Source organism: Lynx canadensis, chromosome A3, assembly GCF_007474595.2.
Source record: "Lynx canadensis isolate LIC74 chromosome A3, mLynCan4.pri.v2, whole genome shotgun sequence".
NCBI lineage: Eukaryota > Metazoa > Chordata > Mammalia > Carnivora > Felidae > Lynx > Lynx canadensis.
Genome location: NC_044305.1, coordinates 38777519 through 38796908, shown reverse-complemented (window position 1 = coordinate 38796908; position 19390 = coordinate 38777519). Strand labels below are relative to the sequence as shown.

Sequence of the window (19390 nt, the reverse complement as noted above, 5' to 3'; positions counted from 1 at the left end):
CTTTGTTTCTCTGATCCTCATTCTGGGTAATTTCTTTATATCTACTTCCCAATTTGCTTGATTTTTTTCTTAAGTAGTGTGTAATATTTAACCCATATGCTGTTATTATTATTATTATTTTAGTGAACAATTTTGTAGTCCTAGATCTTTAATTTTTTCAACTCTATCAGATAATTTTTAGGTATTTTGTTTTTTTAATGTTTATTTTTTATTTTTGAGAGAGAGAGAGAGAGAGAGAGTGCATGTGGAAGGTGCAGAGTGAGAGGGTGGGGACAAAGGATCTGAAGCAGGCTCTGTGCTGTCAGCAGAGAGCCCAATGCAGGGCTTGAATCCACAAACCCTAAGATCATGACTAGAACCGTGAGATCATGACCTGAGCTGAAGTCAGATGCTCAACTGACTGAGTCATCCAGGTGCCCCTTGTATTTTCTTAATCTTTGCTTGGTTTTCTACTCCCTCACTTATTTTTTTCTACTCCCTCACTTATTTTTAAAAACATTTAAGAAATATGTTTTTCTTATTCTGTATCCAGTGACTTCAAAACCAGAAGCCTATGAGATCAAGTCCACTGTCTCTTGTTTCTGTTCTTACTAAAGACTGTTTGTGTTGTTTCTGCTTTTCACCTGATGGGCTTAAAAACCTAGACCTTAGCATTCTGCTATATATATGTAAGTGCCCTTAGTAGATAGAAATGGGCCTTGAGCACTGGCATCCTGATGTAAATTAAATAAAACAAAAACGATTTCACCCCAACTCAATCCAATCTTATTTCTGTTAGTAGTTTCATTTGTATTTTAGTACATGACCTTCTATTTCCCACATATATTGTATATGTATGTATGTAAATATAATAAAAATAAATACACAGACACACATATGTAAATTATATGTTAAGTATTATTTCGGATTTTTTTTTTTTTAGTTAACCATATGCCATTGATAGCTTTTCATTTTAGTACTTAAAAACGGTTAGATCATCATTGTGTTTTAATAACTTATTTAGCTATTCCATATTGATAGAAATTCAAGTTTCCAGTTTTTTCATTTTCTCCTGCACAAGCAATGGTGCAATAAACCTCCTTGAGCAGTGCCAAACTTGTAGACATTATCTGATGAGTATTTTTTTGCATGAATATGTATATCTTTGTGCACATATAGAAATATTGTAGGTAGACTCTTAAAAGCGGTTCTTCTTTTTTTTTAATTTAAGTTTATTTATTTATTTTTGAGAGAGACAGAGAGGGAGAGTGGCAGAGGGGCAGAGAGAGAGAGGGAATCCAAAGAAGAGAGAATCCCAAGCAGGCTCCGCATTGTCAGCATGGAGTCTGATGCCAACTGGAACTGATGAACCATGAAATCATGATCTGAGGCAAAACCGAGTCCAATGCTCAACCTACTAAGCCACCAGGTGCCCCTTTTTATTTTTTTTAAGTTTATTTATTTATTTTTTTGAGAGAGAGAGAGAGAGACAGAGAGAAAACTGGATCTTCTGAGTCAAAGGGTAAGTACATTTAAAATTGTGGTAGATGACCATCAAATTGCCCTCCAAAAATATGCGCAAATCTTTATTCCTCCAACAATGAACAAGAGTGATTGTTTTCTCAATCCTCACCAACAGGATATAGTATCATCAGTCTTAAAATTTTAGATAATCAGATAGAAGCGGACTGCTGTCTATTTCAATCTGCAATTAAATACTTAAAAAAAATATTTATTTATTTTACACCCCAGCGAGGTGGGACTTCTTTTCATAAACTGTACTTCTAGCAAGGGCCAGGGTCAAGTTAAACTTCTGGTCTGGGGACCATAGAGCTATTGCTTTACTTCTTTCAATTTTTGCTTCTTAAAACAGGTTGAAAGGTGGTTGGTTACTTGTTAAAGGACTCTTGTTAATAGTTACAAAGAAACATTAGAGGGATTACATTGTTGCTGGATCTTGATCTTGGATGCTACGTGTAAAAGAAAGGTTATTCACACTTTCGTTGTCCCCAGGGCAGGGCTATCTCTCACCTCCCATATGGAATCCGGGCAGAACTGTAGTTTTCCCTACTGTATGGGGCCGGGCGGGGCGGGGGGGGCTGCAAAGACAGAGTAAAATTAAGTTCTGAAGTGTCACTTCATTAAATCATGGCTACTCTAATTTCATGTCCTATCACATCGCTGGTCTGCCAAACCACTCGGATCAGTTAACAGTCACAGGACGCCGGCTCACTAAGAGGCTGGTTGAGGGGAGATAGGCAACAGCGCCTGCGCAGCTCAGAACGAAGCTCCAGGTGAACTCCACGCAGAACTTCTGCGGCCAGGTGAAACGTTCGCTAGCAGTGGGCCGAGTCAGATCAGCGCGTGGGCGTAAGCTTCCGGCCACGTGGCTAGGCGCATGCCCAATGGAAAAGCTTGACGTAAGCCCCGCTTCCTCACCCTGGCAACGGGCGGGTGACTACTTCCGGTGCTGTGAGGGCTCGGGGCTGACGCGGGTGAGTGTCCCTCTTTCTCACGCTGTCCGCGCTGCTGCAGCCGCGGCGGCGCTGCCTCTGTCCAGGCCCCGTACGCTCACCGGGACATCCTCTCCGGGGCCGGGAGGGGGCGGCGCGCATGATGCCCACTTGCCTGGGGCGGTGCTGAAGGAGCGGATCCGGGATGTCCTTCGGCCCCTCGGTCGCGCGTGGCGCCCGTGTCGGTCCGTTCTCAGCGTTGGCTCCAGCTTGGCGGTCTCATTCCTTCTCCAAGGAAGGGGTTGTCTGTGTGTGGGCAGTCCTCACTGTCCTTCACTCACTTTGCAGTGCGGGCTGCGGGGTTCTCCGAGTCGGAGGCTCGCAGAGACCCGAGAGTGTGCGCCCTAGTCGTGCGTGGCGGGTTGGGGCCAGGGCAGCCCCGTGGTGTAAGAGGCCTGGTTAGGGTCCGTCAGGACGTTAGCATTTACTGCTCAGGCGGCGGCGGAGGAAAGGACCGAGAAGATGGAGAGGAGGGTGGAAAACAGGAGCTGGAGCAGCCCTGGAAATAGAGGGCATCGTGTTTCCGGAAGGAGGGAGTTTAACTTGACTCGCCTCTGTAGGGGAGGGGAAAGGAAAGGTATTTTCGGGACCATGTGACTGAGATCGTTGAATACTAACCTAAGGAATTTTTATACACTCGGGAGTTAAAACAGTTTCCTTTTTTGTTTGTTTTAAATAAAGCTCCACCCCCACTCGTAAAAAGCAGTGCATGCTTATTAAAGAATATCTGGAGAACGCAGAAATAATTATAAAGAGATCACCTGTAGTTTTACCAACCCAGCATTTTGATCCCTTTCCTTTTTTTTTAATAGCAAATTCTCAACCTATTTGTGATTATAGTGTGTGTGTGTGTATAAAGTGTGGTTATAACCAAAAAGCATAATTTTTGTACATTGCATCCATTGCATAGATCTTTTTTTCCCTTTAGATATAATTAACATACCATAAACCCATCCTTTTAAATTGTAAATTTCATTGGTTTTTACTATACTGATAGAGTTGTGCACCTATCACCACTATATAGTTCCAGAACATTTTCATCATCTCCAAAAGAAACTGCCCATTATAATCACTTCCCGTTTGATCCCCCAGTCCCTAGCAGCCACTAATCCACTTTTGTGTCTATTGATTTTCCTAGTCTGGACATTTCATGCAAATGGAACTATATAATATGTGGCCTTTTGTATCTGCCTTCTTTTACTTAGCATAATGTTTTCAAGGTTCATCTATGTTGTATTATGTATCTGTACTGCTTTCCTTCTTAATGGCTGAATAATATTCCATTATATGAATATGCCACGTTTTGTTTATCCATCATCAATTGGATATTTGAATTGAATTCTCTTTTTGACTATTATGAATAATTCTGTAAACATTCAGGTACAGGTTTCTGTGTGGTTATAGGTTTTCAGTTCTTTTGGGTATATATCTAGGAGTGGAAATGCTGGGTCATATGGTAACTACATTGAACTTTTTGAGGAGCTGCCAGATGTTTTCCAAAGTGGTCTGTCCAGCAGGATAAGAGGGTTCTGATTTCTCCATATCCTTGTTGGCACTTATTATCTATCTTTTGAATTATAGCTATGCTATTGCTTATGAAATGGTATCTCACTGTGGTTTTGATTTCCATTTCCCTGATGGCTAGTAATGTTGAGCATCTTTCCATATGCTTATTAGCCTTTTTTGTATCTTTGGAGAAATGTCAGTCTAATTCCTTTGCTCATTTTTATGTTGAGATTTTAAAAACTTTGATGTTTATATGAGTTCTTTATATAGTCTGGAGGCAAGTCCTTTATCAGGTATATAATTTGCAGTGTTTTTTTTTTTTTTCTTTCCATTTTGTGGGGTTTCTTTTTGCTTTTTGAATAGTGTCCTTTGAAGTATAAACGTTTAACCTTTTGGTGAATACTAATTTATTTATATTTTCTTTGGTTGCTTGTGCTTTTGGTGTCCTATGTAACACCATTGTCAAAGGCAAGGTTATGTTTTTTCCTAAGAATTTTATAGTTTTAGTTCTTACATTTAGTTCTTGATCTGTGTATATCGAGGAATAGGTGGGTAGGAATAAGTAGGATTCCAAGTTCATTCTTTTGCATGTAGCTATTCAGTTTTTCCAGCACCATTTGTTGAAGACTATCCTTTCCTCATTTAATGGCCTTGGTACCCTTGTTGAAAACATTGACCATAAATAATAAAGGTTATCATTTGTTAACCATTTTTCTATGTTGGATATTTAGGTCACTCCCAGATTTTTGTTTTTCTATATTATCCTGTGTTAAACACAGCATAAAAGACATAAAGTCTTTTTTGTGTTTGAAGTTATTTTGGTAGAAAGTGTTCTCAAAATTGAAATTACTGGGTCAAAGATGAAATAAGTCTGTTTTGGAGCTCATTGAATGAGGCATTAAACCTTCAATGTCATGATGTTAAGAGTGGCAAAGTTTTTCTTTATCCATCAGTTGCTATAGCTTAAGGGCTGTATTTCTACAAAAGCCTTTTGCTATAAGATGAATGTATTCCCTGACTTATTATTCTTTCAACTGTTTCTAAAAGACTAAATAAATCTAGAGTGAAAAACTTCAACACCAGGGGCAAACAGGACATGCAGTAGTTTTCTAAGTGGTGTAAAGAAAAAAAAAGTGTCATCACATGCAGTAGGAAAATAAAACAGTCTTTGAGAGAAATGGGGTCAAGATTTAGACCTTAAATCAGTGTCTTCAAAGTCCCTAGAGCAGAAACAGTGTTTTATTCTGAGTTTCTTTTCTGGCCTTGATAATCAGATTAATTTACATTCATCTTAGTCTCAGAGATGGCTAACTTAAACCTGTAGATAATACATGGTTTAATAAAAAAAATCAAATACATAAAGCTATTAGAAAATCAAGTTTTCCTTTCATCTTTGCCCCTCAGTCTCCCAGTTCTCCTTAGAGGTATCCACAGTATTATTGTTACTTGTGCTTTAGTGTAGACTAGTTCATACAGAGTATCTCTGGAAAGGTAGTATATACAAAATTACACATTTTAAGTCTCCTGATACTGACGAATTCCTTTTCAAATGGTTACATCAGTTTATGGCGGCTGTACAGTGCTAGTTAGGAAGATTTCATTTTTATTTGTATTTTTTTGAATATTCTTCCCTTAATATTGGATATCGAGTTTATATTTCCTCTTTTGCGTATTGTCTGTTCGTGTCTTTTGGCATGCTATTCGTTTTGATTGGAGTTGTCCTTTTATGAGATTTATTTTGGCAGCCTTTTGTAGTTGGTTGTTTTACAATAGTCTGGATTTGGGGAGAAAAGTTAAAATGCTTTTTGTAACATTTATGCCAAGAGGTATGTGAGCTGAACAAGGGTCAAGGCAGTAGGGAAAAGGAAGTTAAATGCTTGAGGGAGAAACTTACAGACTTGGAACGTAGGTATAGTCCTAGATGACATGAAGGTGTGTTAGAAAAAAATTAGTGCTATTAAGCAAAATAAGGAGTAATGTGTAAAGAACTAGATTTCTATGGAAAGATGAGTTTGTTTTGGGTAGGCTAAGAGTGAAGAGGATCCAGGTTGAGCTATGCAGGAGACTTGTGGCTAGAGCTCAAGCGACAGGATAAAGAGTTGCAAATCATCTGATTTACTGAGGGATGATTGTTTTGAAAGATTGGCAGTGGATGAAATTGCTCAAATTTGAGAATTGGTCCATGGACAGGGAGTCATGTAAGAGGACAAAGTTGGGAAGGGTCAGAGGGCCATCAAGAGCAGGGGATCTAGGAGATCTCTAGGGGATCTAGAGAACAAGGGTTGTGAGCAGAAAAGGCCATTAAGGTTGGTAACTTGGAAAAGATACAATTTATGTGAAGCAGGAAGTTTGTTTTTTTCCAAACAGCTTTATTAAGATAGAATTCATTTATCATATAATTTATCCACTTAAAGTGTACAACTCAGTGGTATTTAGTATATTCAGAATTGTGCAACCATCACCACAATCAGTTTTAGAACATTTTTATTGCCATCAAAAGAAAGCCCGCCCCCATGAGCAGTCACTCTCCAATTCCCCTTTAGCCTCCCAGCCCAAGGCAACCATTAATCTATTTTCTGTCTCCTTAGACTTGACTACTCTGGACATTTCACATAAATGGAAGCATACTATATGCAGCCTTTTGTGTCTGACTTCTTTGATTGTTTTCAAGGTTCATTCATGCCATACTATGTATCAGTACTTATTTTTTCTATGGCTAAATAATATGCCATTATATGAATGTACCATATTTGCTTATCATCAGTTCTTGGACATTTGAATTGTTAATCATTTTTTGACTATTATAAATAATTCTGCCAAAAACATTCATGTACAGTTTTTTTTTGTGTGGCTATGTTTTCAGTTCTCTTGAGTATATACCTAGGAGTGAAATTATTGGGTCATATGCTAACTTTGTTTAATTTTTGACGTAACTGTTGCGGAGGATGGACAAGTTGCCAGTGTTTGTTAGAAATAATAAAATGAATTTTAATATCATCACTAGTGGAAAATTGCAAAATGTCCATATTCAGGTATATTATTCATAAATAAAAGCATTATAAAAATGAACCATATAATTGTTTTCTGTTGTGTAAAACTATAACATGTTTGTGCATCTCCTTTCTTTGGAAACTTTGTGTGTTGAATGTTACCTCAAAGCTTGGCTGAAATGTTAGACATTTTTCTTGTGGATCAATATATTGATGTAAGTATGCTTCATCAATTTCAAATAATGATTTGTAACAATTAGTACAAATGTGATAAAAAATAATCCCAGGGATATTTGATGTTAGTCTACAGAAATGATTTAGTTTTTACTCCTTAGTCTGAACTGTAGGGGTCAAACACTATGATCTTTTTTTTTCCTTTTTCTTTGTTTTTTTTTTTTTTTTTTTTTTTTTTTTTTTTTTTTGGATTACCTGTAGTTTGTGTGGCCTCAGAAGTTCAAGATCCAGAAAAACAAAAACAGACTTCTTGGGCAGTATTGTTGGTTTGGCCATGTTTTTGTCTATTCCTGCCCTAGGTGGGATGAGTATTGAGAAATTTCAGCATATGACATTTCCCCCCCTTACTGAAGTTTTTAAGTGAGATCTCATAGGCTTGCTCTATTTTGGAACTTGGATTTAGCTAGTTGTTTCATGTTTCCATAAAAAAAAAAAAAAGAAAAGAGGTGGGTTTTTTTTTTGTAAATAATATGTTTAGATTTTTAAGAATTGAAAGGTATAAACTATGAACAATAAATTTCCACCCCACTTTTGTCCATTAGTCATTCAAATCTTCTTCTGGTGGCCACTATTATAGTATTTTTTTTTTTTTTTGGCATATTCTTGCAGATTTGTACTTTGCGTATATATTTAGCTGTATTGCTTTTTCCCCATTCCCTCAAAATATGGTATTGCATGTACATCTGTACTATGCCTTTTTTGCTTACCAAAATATCTTTAAGATTAGTCAATCTGTATTTCTTTATCAAGAATATTCTCATTTTTCCCAAAGGATGCTTTTATTTTTAACCACTTACATTAAGACATATTGTTGGTTCATATTTTTACTATTGCAAATAATCCTTCAGTGTGCATTCCTAATTTTGATTGATTTTGCCAAATTGCTCTTGTTCAGTTCTGTCATCTTTAGGTTACTACTATAGTGTGTGAGAACTCCTGATTCTCAATTGCCTCAAAACGTGATATAATTTGGATGTTCGCCAACCCAAGTTAAAAAATGGCATTTGGGTGTAGTTTTGTATCTTTCTTTTGAGTGACGTTTAGCCTTTTTTGATCTGTTTAAACTGTTGTATAATTTTTCTATGAACTGGGATTTGCCCATTTGCCCTTTGTTGTCTTTTTTTTTTTTTTTAAGTCTTTTGTTGGAACTCTTTATTTATTAGGTCAGACCTTTAATAGGTTTTGAGTTAAACAAAAACTGATGTTGGAGTAGAAGTTGCTTCATTTCTAATTGAACTCAAAACATTCTGGTAACCATTGGGAGTTGGAAGCCAGAGTTGTACATTGGATAGCCTGTGTATTTAAGTTCCTTTCCTAGTCCAGCAGAACCTTCGGGCCAACATTTTTGGAGGAGTTTATGGAGATGACATGATTAGCTAAATATATTTCAGATATTCTCTCTCGGATGGTAGATTGCTCAAGAAATAGCATATTAATTCATCTTCCACATTTTATTTTTTTCAGATAAGCCTGAGAAGCAATGTTTTTAAATCTCTCATATATATTAAAATGCTATTACATCAACCTTATTCATTGTAAGATATAGGTGTTTCAGTTTCTTATTTATGAAAGAATGCATCTGATAATGGTGAGTCAGAGTAGCTTGAAGTTTAATAACTCATACTGCTTGGATGTGTGTTCATTTTAACTGAAACTCTTAATTTTCCGAGGCCTGAGTTTTTTTTTTTCAACGTTTATTTATTTTTGGGACAGAGAGAGACAGAGCATGAACGGGGGAGGGGCAGAGAGAGAGGGAGACACAGAATCGGAAACAGGCTCCAGGCTCCGAGCCATCAGCCCAGAGCCTGACGCGGGGCTCGAACTCCCGGACCGCGAGATCGTGACCTGGCTGAAGTCGGACGCTTAACCGACTGCGCCACCCAGGCGCCCCCTGAGTTTTCACTCCACCTGTGTTTGTGGGACTATTGGGCCTAAGCTCATTTCATGGCTGGGTCAGACATGATGGCATGTATGCTAATCATTTAAATTCCACTTCGAAAAAAAATTAAAAAAAAAATCCACTTGGTCAACTGACACATGAATAAGTAGTAACCAAAGTCAAATAAGTGAAATAACCAAAGAGAAATAACTAAATAACCTAAGTCAAATAAGTGAAGTCATTAGAATAGAATCCTTCCTTAGAAAGTCAGCAATCACCACAAAACAAAAACAAAAGCAGGCATTTTGATTCATGTTTATTTAATCAATATCAGCAATCTTTTGTAATCCAAATTTTCTTCCTGCATTTATGAATATATATAAACATTTTAGTACAACAGCAAATATATTTTTTGATTTAAAACTGTCTGTCCTTTAGGGACACCTGGGTGGCTCAGTCAGTTAAGCCTCCACCTCTGGTTTTGGCTCAGGTCATGATCTCATCCTTAGGGAGAGTGAGCCCTGCATTGGGCTGTGAATGGATGCCGGGAGCCTGCTTGGGATTCTTTCTCTCTCGTCCTCTCTGCCTCACCCCGCTCAGGCTAACACTGTCTCAAAGTTAATAAATAAACATAAAAAAACCTCTATTTGTCCTTTTTTTAAAAAAATAAATTTTTTAAAAGCTTATTTATTTTGAGAGAGAGACAGTGTGAGTGGAGGAGCGACAGAGAGAGAGAGAGAGAGAGAGAGAGAGAGAGAGAGAACCCTTCTGTCAGGGCTATCAGCACAGAGCCCGATGTCAGGCTTGAACCCACGAATTGTGAAACCATCATCTGAGCTGAAACTAAGAGTTGGACGCTTAACTGACTGAGCCAGCCAGGCGACGAAAAGCTTTAAATGAAATGTTCTGTGATAAAAATTCACTGGACTCTTTTTTTTCTATCAAACTTTTATTTTATTTTATTTTATTTTATTTTATTTTATTTTATTTTATTTTATTTTACATCATTTTATTTTATTTTATTTTTTTATTTTTTATTCTCAAGTGAGATAACATGCAGTGTAGTCCTGGTTTCAGTAGAATCCAATGATTCATCATTTACGTATAACACCCAGTGCTCATCCCAACTAGTGCCCTCCTTAAAGCTCATCAGCCATTTTACCCACCCCCACCAATCCTCAGTTTGCTCTCTGTATTTAAGAGTCATGGTTTTCCTCCCTCTCTGTTTTTATCCTATTTTTCCTTCCCTTCCCCTCCCCTATGATCGTCTGTTAAGTTTCTCAAATTCCACATATGAATGAGAACATATGATATCCGTCTTTCTCTGACTGACTTATTTCACTTAGTGTAATACCCTCCAGTTCCATCCACGTAGTTGCAGATGGCAAGATTTCATTCTTTTTGATTGCCGAGTAATACTCCATTGTATATATATACCATATCTTCTTTATCCATTCATCCATCGATGGACATTTGGGCTCTTTCCATACTTTGGCTATTGTTGATAGTGCTGCTATAAGCATGGGGGTGCATGCGTCCCTTCGAAACAGCACACCTGTATCCCTTGGATAAATACCTAGTAGTGCAATTGCTGGGTCGTAGGGTAGTTCTATTTTTAGTTTTTTGAGGAACCTCCACACTGTTTTCCAGAGTGGCTGTACCAGTTTGTATTCCCACCAACACTGCAAGAGAGTTCCCGTTTCTTCACATCCTTGCCAACATCTGTTATTTCCTGAGTTGTTAATTTTAGCCACTCTGACTGGTGTGAGATGGTATCTCATTGTGGTTTTAATTTGTGTTTCCCTGATGATGAGCAGTGTTGAACATCTTTTCATGTGTCTGTTAGCTATCTGGATGTCTTCTTTGGAAAAGTGTCTATTCATGTCTTCTGCCCATTTCTTCACTGGATTATTTGTTTTTTGGGTGTTGAGTTTGGTAAGTTCTTCATAGATTTTTGATACTAACTCAATGGACTCTTTTTAACCAAGAATTAAAAGAAGTTAAAATACTATATTGCAGTGCTTCTCAGACAACCTCTGGTGTAAAGAATCAAGTTAAAAAATTTTTCAATCCATTGTTGACTATTTATTTTGTAAAGTGCAAAAGAACCAAAACCCCAAACCAAAGAACTAAACCCCAAACAAAATGGAAGTATGGAACTGTGAATGAAAGATAAAAATAAAAGCTCAATTTTTTATTATATTTAATAGATAAAATTGCTTCAAAAATATAAACAGAACAAGGAAATAGAAAAAAAATTACACAAGTTGTACACATTGTTTATTGAAAATGTGTATACAAACCAATTAAAATATTAATGAAATAATAATCTCTTGCACACTGGTAGCAAACCCTGGTCTGCAGACCACACTTTGAGAAACACCAGTTTTTTGGATTAGGCAGCTAAGTCACTTTTTATATTACTATTTATGTTTTATATTAGAAAAGAAAGACTTATGCCCCTCCCCATTTTAGAATAAAGTACAGATTTTTACTTGACAGTATGAATCTAGGTGTTTATGTCAGCCACCCGACTCTCAGATTTTCTTTAAATCTCTGTGTTGATTTTTAAATGATTCATTTTTTCCCTAATCTGAGATATGTTCTGCCATACCATAATTACTGTTGTTAAGCCAAGATTGCTAGAAGCTTGTGAGCTTGTGAGAAAAATTAGGAACTTGGTGGTATAAGTTGTTTTTAGTTTGTCTCATTACATTTTATATGTCATCTATCGAGCACCTCAGAAACAGAGCTTTTCATGAAAATTAAGTATTTGCACGAGTGTTGTTATTTTCATTTCTTGGTTTGGGCTTACAATTTTGTTAGCATTTATGTTTTACAGTCAAGCTGTGGAGCATTGTACTGTTTGTCTTAAGTTCTTCACAGGCAAGTGCGAATCCGTTGCTTCATATCTTTAAGCAGCAATTTATAGATCTTAAATTTTCGCATCACACAAAAAACTAATTATGTGAGGTGATGGACATGTTAACTGATATTATTGTGGTGATCATTTCACAGTATGTGTGTGTGTCAAATCATTTTGTACGCAAATTTACATAATGTTATATGTCAGCAATAAAGCTGGTGAAAAAAGTAAGCTGCGACCTGGGCTTTATATCAAGGCACCATCTTTGATTCTACAATGTCCCAGAGATTATTAGTATTTGGTTTGGAGGGAGTAGAAAGTAATATTTAAGTTATATTGAGGTTTTCTACAGTGTATATGCAGTGAAAGATAAAATATCTTTAGACTCAGTAGGAAGTCTTTTTTCAACAGTTCTTTTGTTTATATGACTTCAAGCAAGTACTGTCTGTGGACAGAGATTTAAATCTTACCTTTTCATATTCTTTGTATTATCCAGTTAAATGACTTTAAAATTAGGTTTTTGGAAAGTTATCTTTGCACATATTTGTATAAGTTATGTTTGTGTTAGAGAGGGAAATGTATACCATCTTTGGCTGTTTTTCTTTAGGGTAATTCTTCTCCTGCAATTACTTTTGGATGGAAGTATGCACTTTCCCCAATAGAAGATGGTAATCTCAGAGAATGACCATGGAGAAGGGGATGAGTTCTGGAGAAGGGCTGCCTTCCAGATCATCTCAGGTTTCGGCTGCTAAAATAACAGTCAAAGAGTTGGAAACAAAGCAATCCCATAAGGAGAAGCGAGGGGGCTTTGTGTTGGTACATGCAGGTAAGCTCTAAGTGGGTGAGTCGGAAGATGAAAATAATGTTGATTTTTTTTTTTTTCTTGCCTTGAAGTACACTGAGAATTGAATTTCACATCTGGAGGAGGCAAACTGCCAGAGAGGAGTTGGAACCAAAGAGGGACTTCAATACAGGCCTCTCCTATTCCCTACTTGGAAGATCTTATACTGACAGCTCTTCTTATGTCTTCTTTGCTTCTCTACCCTGTTACTTACTTTCACCCCCTATATGTAATAGGTATAATTAAGTAGTGTTAGAATCAGACAAAGTAATTTTTTTTAAGTTTATTTATTTATTTTGAGAGAGACAGTGTGAGTGGGGCAGGTGCAGAGAGAGATGAAGAGAGAGAATCCTAAGCAGGCTCCACACTGCCTGTGCACAGCCCGATGTGGGGCTTGAACCCACGAAAGTGCAAGATCATGACCTGAGCTGAAACCAAGAGTCAGATGCTTAACCGACTGAGCCACTCAGGTGCCCCCAAAGTCATTTCTTAAACTCTAGTTTCTGTTTTTAAAAATAATGCTACTGAGAAATTTTACTGACCCCATATTGAGTTGTGGCCTTTTTAGAATAGAATTATACGATCATGGAGTTAGTTTGCCTTAATACTAAAAATGAGGAAGAGAGATTAAGTAGCTCCAGCCTCACGGCTAGTTTGCGCTAGAGCCAGGTTGAGAAACCCTTATGTGGACCCTTAGGCTCAGTCTAGTGCGTTTGGTAATACATCAGCCCATAATCTCTACTTCAGAGGATCTGGGGGACAGACACAGTGAAGTTCAACTCCTGGGTCCCCACTCATTAAGGATTTTGGATTTCAGAGCAGTGCAGCTCTGCTCTCAGCAGGCTTTTTTTTTTTTTTTTTTTTTTTCCTTTAGTCATTTTTATTTGCCTGCATTTATCTAAAATGCATGACTTCTGTGAAGGGAGAAGGAATGGCTGGATCTCCTTTTAACTTTCCTCAGACAGTCAGACAGGGTGGGATCAAGATTAACTTTGATATGGGGTGAGGAGTAGAATTGTTTTTTCTTGCCAAACTGGTGTCCTGCCTGGTCATTAAACTTTGGCTATATCTAGACTAGACAACTTGGGGAGTCTTACAGAATCTAATCCAGGAGAATCTAAGAAACCCAGGTTCAATTTGCTTTTCTTTCAAAAGATTTTTACAAAGAAATGAGGTAAATTTTAGAAATAACCCAGTTAGAAGTAGACTTGGGACCAGGAATGCCTGCCTTCAGACTCCTAGTCCGGGGCTCTTCCTACTATAATGTTGATGGTGCACCTTTTGTAGTACCCAGTGTTATTTTATTTAGAATGAGTATGTGACAAACATACAAGAAAGGTTTAAAATTTTTGACAAGCAACAACATAGAGCTTTTGATTAGTTGGAAAGCATTGCTTTTTATGACTGTCATGGTAATGTCCCTCTTCTTTTACTCACTGGATGGGAATGGCTCTTAGATATCTTAGATAAGTTGGTGTTGGGGCCAGCAGTAATAGGCAGAAATTATGTGGATTAGAGTGACTCTTTTTCTAAACCATTAGAAGGTCAGATAGACTGATCATGGAGAAATATATATTTTGCACATTTAAGGGACAAAATTTCAATTCCTTATCCATTGTAGAGATCTTAAAGCTTTTTTCCCCCCCACTAGAGGAGACTTGCCCAAATTTTAGTCATTTGAGTCTTAGGTTCTTGATTTTTCCTAGTCTGTATACTACCTATACTGTTTACCTAATACCAAAAGGCTGAACACTTTTTACCTTAAAACTTTAAAGCTGAAACTTATCTTTACTCAAATGAAATGTCAGTATCACTTGCATGAGGAGAAAATAACTTAAAAAAATTTTTTTTAAGGTTTATTTATTTTTGAGATAGAGACAGAGCATGAGCTGGGGAGGGGCAGAGAGAGAGGGAGACACAGAATCTGAAACAGGCTCCAGGCTCTGAGCTGTCAGCACAGAGCCTGACGCCGGGCTTGAACTCACAGACCGCGAGATCATGACCTGAGCCAAAGTTGGACGCTCAACCAACTGAGCCACCCAGGTGCCCCAAAAATAACTTTAAATACAGTGTAATTTACAGTGTAAATAACCAAACCAGTGTAATTAAATTTTAGCTAAATCCTGTTGCATGTCTGTGGCTTAGATCCTGAGCCTACCTTTCCTTTGTTAAATAGAGAAATTAGCAAATGTTAACCAGATATTAAAGATGTATTGTGGCCATGCTGAGACTTTTCCCTTATTCAAAGGGGAGTTGTATGTTAATCCTATTAAAACTGTCATCCATACACTAAAGTTATTTATTTAGCAATAGTGTCCCATGATTTGGGAAATACTGCTGAAAGATTGAGGCCCCTAGATCTAAGGCAACAGACCTGTTAGAGAAGCATGAAAAGAGGCCTGTTAAATATTGGCATAGGCTGTATGAAGTTTCGCAGTTCTCTTGAGAAATAGGATTAGAATTTGGGTGTATGGATTCCTGTTGGTTTTGCATCTTTTCTGCTCTCCTGGGTCCCTGATTGATAGCTTCATGGGCTAGTTTTTTCTCTGACTTGAGGAAAGGTGGGTTAGGTTTGTGTTAGAGTCTGTAGGCCTACATGAACAGCCCTGAGGCTTAGAAATGCAGTTCTTAACCTTCTTTATGTTGGACCCCTGTAGGGCCTTGGTTCAGGGGAGTTGGGGGAAGTGATTCAGAGTTCTCTGTTAAAGAACTTTGTTTAGAAGCCTAATCATCAAGAGAGTTTCAGGGCCCTTGTCTTGGTTTCTTTCTTTCTTTTTTTTTCAACGTTTATTTATTTTTGGGACAGAGAGAGACAGAGCATGAATGGGTGAGGGGCAGAGAGAGAGGGAGACACAGAATCGGAAACAGGCTCCAGGCTCTGAGCCATCAGCCCAGAGCCCGACGCAGGACTCGAACTCACGGACCGCGAGATCGTGATCTGGCTGAAGTCGGACGCTTAACCGACTGCGCCACCCAGGCGCCCCTCTTTCTTATTTATATTATTCTCAAATCCCTAACTAAGCAAGTATTCACCCTCTTAGGGCAACAGATTTCAGAGCCATTCTCTTGAGTAGTTTGCTAGGTGTTTAAGAGACAGGGACACCAGGATTTCTTATAGACATACATGAATGTGCTGTCACTGAGGTTTCAGAGACACCCTGAGCTACAGTCCAGCAGTGAGAGGGTGTAAAAAGTTTGGATAGCAGTGATGGTATTTTGGTGGTTGTGGGAAATAACTTCAAATGTTATGTAGAAACTACCTAGTTTTCTGGTTATTTTTAAGGATTCAGGATTCTGAGCAGTTATTTGCCAAATGGCAGGGGCTTTCTAAAGGTCAACAGAAAGGAAAGTGAAGGGACTCTTTCCCTGACACCTCCTGGGTTATCAACTCCAGACCAAAAAAAAAAAACAAAAAATACCTGACTTTGGAGAGAGGTTTTTGAAAGGAGATGATCTTGGTGGAGTCTCTTTGGGGATATGAGCTATTTTTAGTGCCTCTGTCAGGAAAATAGCCTTTGAAAAAGAAGGTAAGGCATGGCATTAAAAAGGCTATGGTAGAGAAGGAGGCGATTAGATTTTGAAAACTCCATACATGTAGGATAATACTTTTATTGTCACCAAGGGAGCATTAGTTTGTATGAACTATTTATATGATATAAGCAAAATATCTGATATTTTAATGATGACTAGCAATCGGTTGTTTTTTTCCACTACAGGTGCGGGTTATCATTCTGAGTCCAAAGCCAAGGAATATAAACATGTATGCAAACGAGCTTGTCAGAAGGTATGAACAGAGTGTGTATGATGGAAACATTTCAGTTTTGACCAGCAAGCAGCTTTACCTTGAAATTCAAAATTTTAAGGTTTGACTTAGAAGAGAGTCTTTAGTTTGGGCCAGGAAATTATTTTGCTCATATTTGCGGGGTCTTTTGTTTTGTTTTGTTTGTGTTTTTTATTCTCCAAATGATGCTTAGATCTTTCCCTCCCTTTCCCAGATTAAAGTCTGTATTTTTGGAAATGTGGGCACATAATCATATATCTTTTAATCTTTGCAAAAGGCATTGAGCTCCATTGAAGGAGTAGGGAAAACATTTCAAAGGCAGCCAGTGTATCTTTCAATGAAGAGAAGAAAATAAGTAATAAAAAATTAAAATGGGTACTTTCTTAGGGAGATTATCCTGTACTTTTTCCTTCTGTTTTTCATTATGTAGTTTGTATCATAGCAAATTCATTGTCATTCCTGAGTTTAGCTTTGCCCTTGTTCTCGGTTGTGCTTTTTTTTCTCTTTGGTTTTTGAGGTTTTGCTAAATTGTTGAATACTTAATTTGGATGCAGGAATGGACTCAGAAGTAATATTGTTTGTTTTTATTTTGATCTTGACTGTATACTCTTACTGGCAAAGCATCCATTACTTTTTATGCAAATACAATGTTAATGGATATTATATATCGAGTAAATTTGGGTCTCTCCCTGCTCTTTTCGTTTATATTTAAATACCATTGAAAAGAAAGATTATGAGTCATTAATGAAATCCCATAAGTAAGAAAATTTTGTTATAAGGATTTTATCATTTTTTAAATTTATAATGAAGCTAGAAGTTCTCTAAACTATTTCATATTTTTTCTTATTTTTTAATTTTGAAAGTTTTTATTGTCTGAAATGTTTTATATCACTATAGTCCTAGAATCCTAATACATTTTGAATGTATAATCAGCCTTCTCAATCGATACAATGAATGAACTTATTAAAAGCTTAATGAGGAATACAGCTCTTAATTTTTGAGCATTCTCTTTTGTTGACTAAATTAGAGCTTTAATTGTTCATTTAGAAATCAGTTTTCCTTCTCTCTCTCCCCTTTATACTTAAGAAATAAGGTGATTTTATAGGCTGTTACTCTGTATAATTCATATTACAAAAGAACATTATTTGTTTATCTCAATATTTTGTACAGTGGTCTGCCCTTATCTATGGGGGATATGTTCCAAGACCCCCAGTGGATGCCTGGAACTGCAGATAGTACCAAACCCTATATGTACTTGTTTTTCCCTATATATACATACGTATGAGAAAGTTTACTTTACAAATTAGGCACAATAAGAGATTAACAACAACAATAATAAAATAGAACAGTTATACTGTGTGTATATAAAAGTTATGTGAATGTGGTCTTTCTCTGTCAAAATATCATATTGTACTGTACTTACCCCATGTTGTAATGATGTGAGATGATAAAATGCCTACATGATGGGATGAAGTGAGGTGTATAATGTAAGCATGATGATGTAAGCGCTAGGCTACTGTTAACCTTTTGATGATATGTTAGAAGGAGGATTATCTTCTAGACTGCATTTGACTGGGGGTAACTGAAATTGAGGATAAGGGGGAACTACTATAGTACCAAAAATGCTTTTGTCACATATATATGTCCATCTAAATGTTTGTGTGACTGAGAGTCACTGCTTTTTAGTTAGGGATGTGGAGAGGAAAACAGTGGGAAAAGATGTTACTAGCTAAGTCTGAGATTCAATTATGAATATGAAGTATAAATTATCAGGGTATTTATGTATTTATTTTTGTCTTTCTCCAAATTTTTATGTAAATTCCAGTTAGCATACAGTGTAATATCAGTTTCAGGTGTAGAATTTAGTTATTCATTACTTACATAGAACACCCGGTGCTCATCACAAGTGCCCTCCTTTGAATTATCAGGATATTTAAATGAAACTGAATTTGATAATATCTATGGCTATTTTGAATTGCCCTGTGATGATTGAAGCCCTTCCACTTATTAAATTGCCTGCACTTTTCATTTAGTGGCTAGATTGTATTCATTGTCTTAATTTGAATTATCAGTGAGCTATATCATAAATTATACTAAATATAAACACTTGCTTGTCTTAAATCTAAGTGGTTTATGTCTTGAGGTACGGAATGGGACTAGTGATCAATTTTTATTAACTTCAAATGTCTCCTATACTTCTTTATGGCCTTGGAAAGTTTCTGGGACTATTTGGGAAGTTGTGGTTTTACAATGAATAATCTCTCCCCTTGGTTTCATAGGCAATTGAAAAGCTACAGGCTGGTGCTCTTGCTACAGATGCAGTGACCGCAGCTCTGGTGGAACTCGAGGTATTTCTTTTCTCTATGTTTTATTGAAAATATTTATGAGTTTATGTTCATTATTCTTAAATGACATAAAAGTATTGAGTTAGTTAACCATCAATTATATGACCAGTGTTTCCCAACTGTATTAACAAAGTTATGAAGAGCCCTGTGATATTGCTAGGTTATTTTCCTTGGGGACTTCTCTTAGTAACATAAAAGTTGGTTAAATCAACCCTGCCTCCCCCCTCCCCCCCCGCACCTTTCTGTGAGATTCATGAATACTAAAGTTACTGGTGTTTGGGTACTTAAATTTTCTTAATATGTTCAGTAGGAAAATTCCTGAAGTTAACTCCTCTTCCCCAAAAGTAATATATTAGAGAAGAAAAAATTTCAGCTGTCTAGAAGTATCTGAAGTGGAAGGGAAGTTTCCTCATAAGCCTGACAGATCTATATCCTGAAGCTATGCTCTGTGAAGTG

General features: G+C 37.1%; 1 protein-coding gene across 3 annotated transcripts in view; it reads left to right on the top strand.

Annotated features, from left to right (window-relative positions):
- Positions 1-2431: 2431 nt before the first annotated feature.
- Positions 2432-19390, top strand: part of TASP1 (taspase 1) — a 269597-nt gene continuing 252638 nt past the window's right edge. Inside the window, exons 1-4 of one of the 3 annotated variants that reach the window (XM_030310109.2) lie at positions 2432-2474; positions 12575-12793; positions 16525-16592; positions 18869-18937. In XM_030310109.2, the coding sequence (XP_030165969.1) occupies positions 12649-12793; positions 16525-16592; positions 18869-18937 (282 nt within the window). In that variant the 5' untranslated portion in view covers positions 2432-2474; positions 12575-12648. The remainder of the gene's footprint in view (positions 2475-12574; positions 12794-16524; positions 16593-18868; positions 18938-19390) is intronic. The other 2 variants (XM_030310108.1, XM_030310110.2) reach the window with 2 other exon arrangements.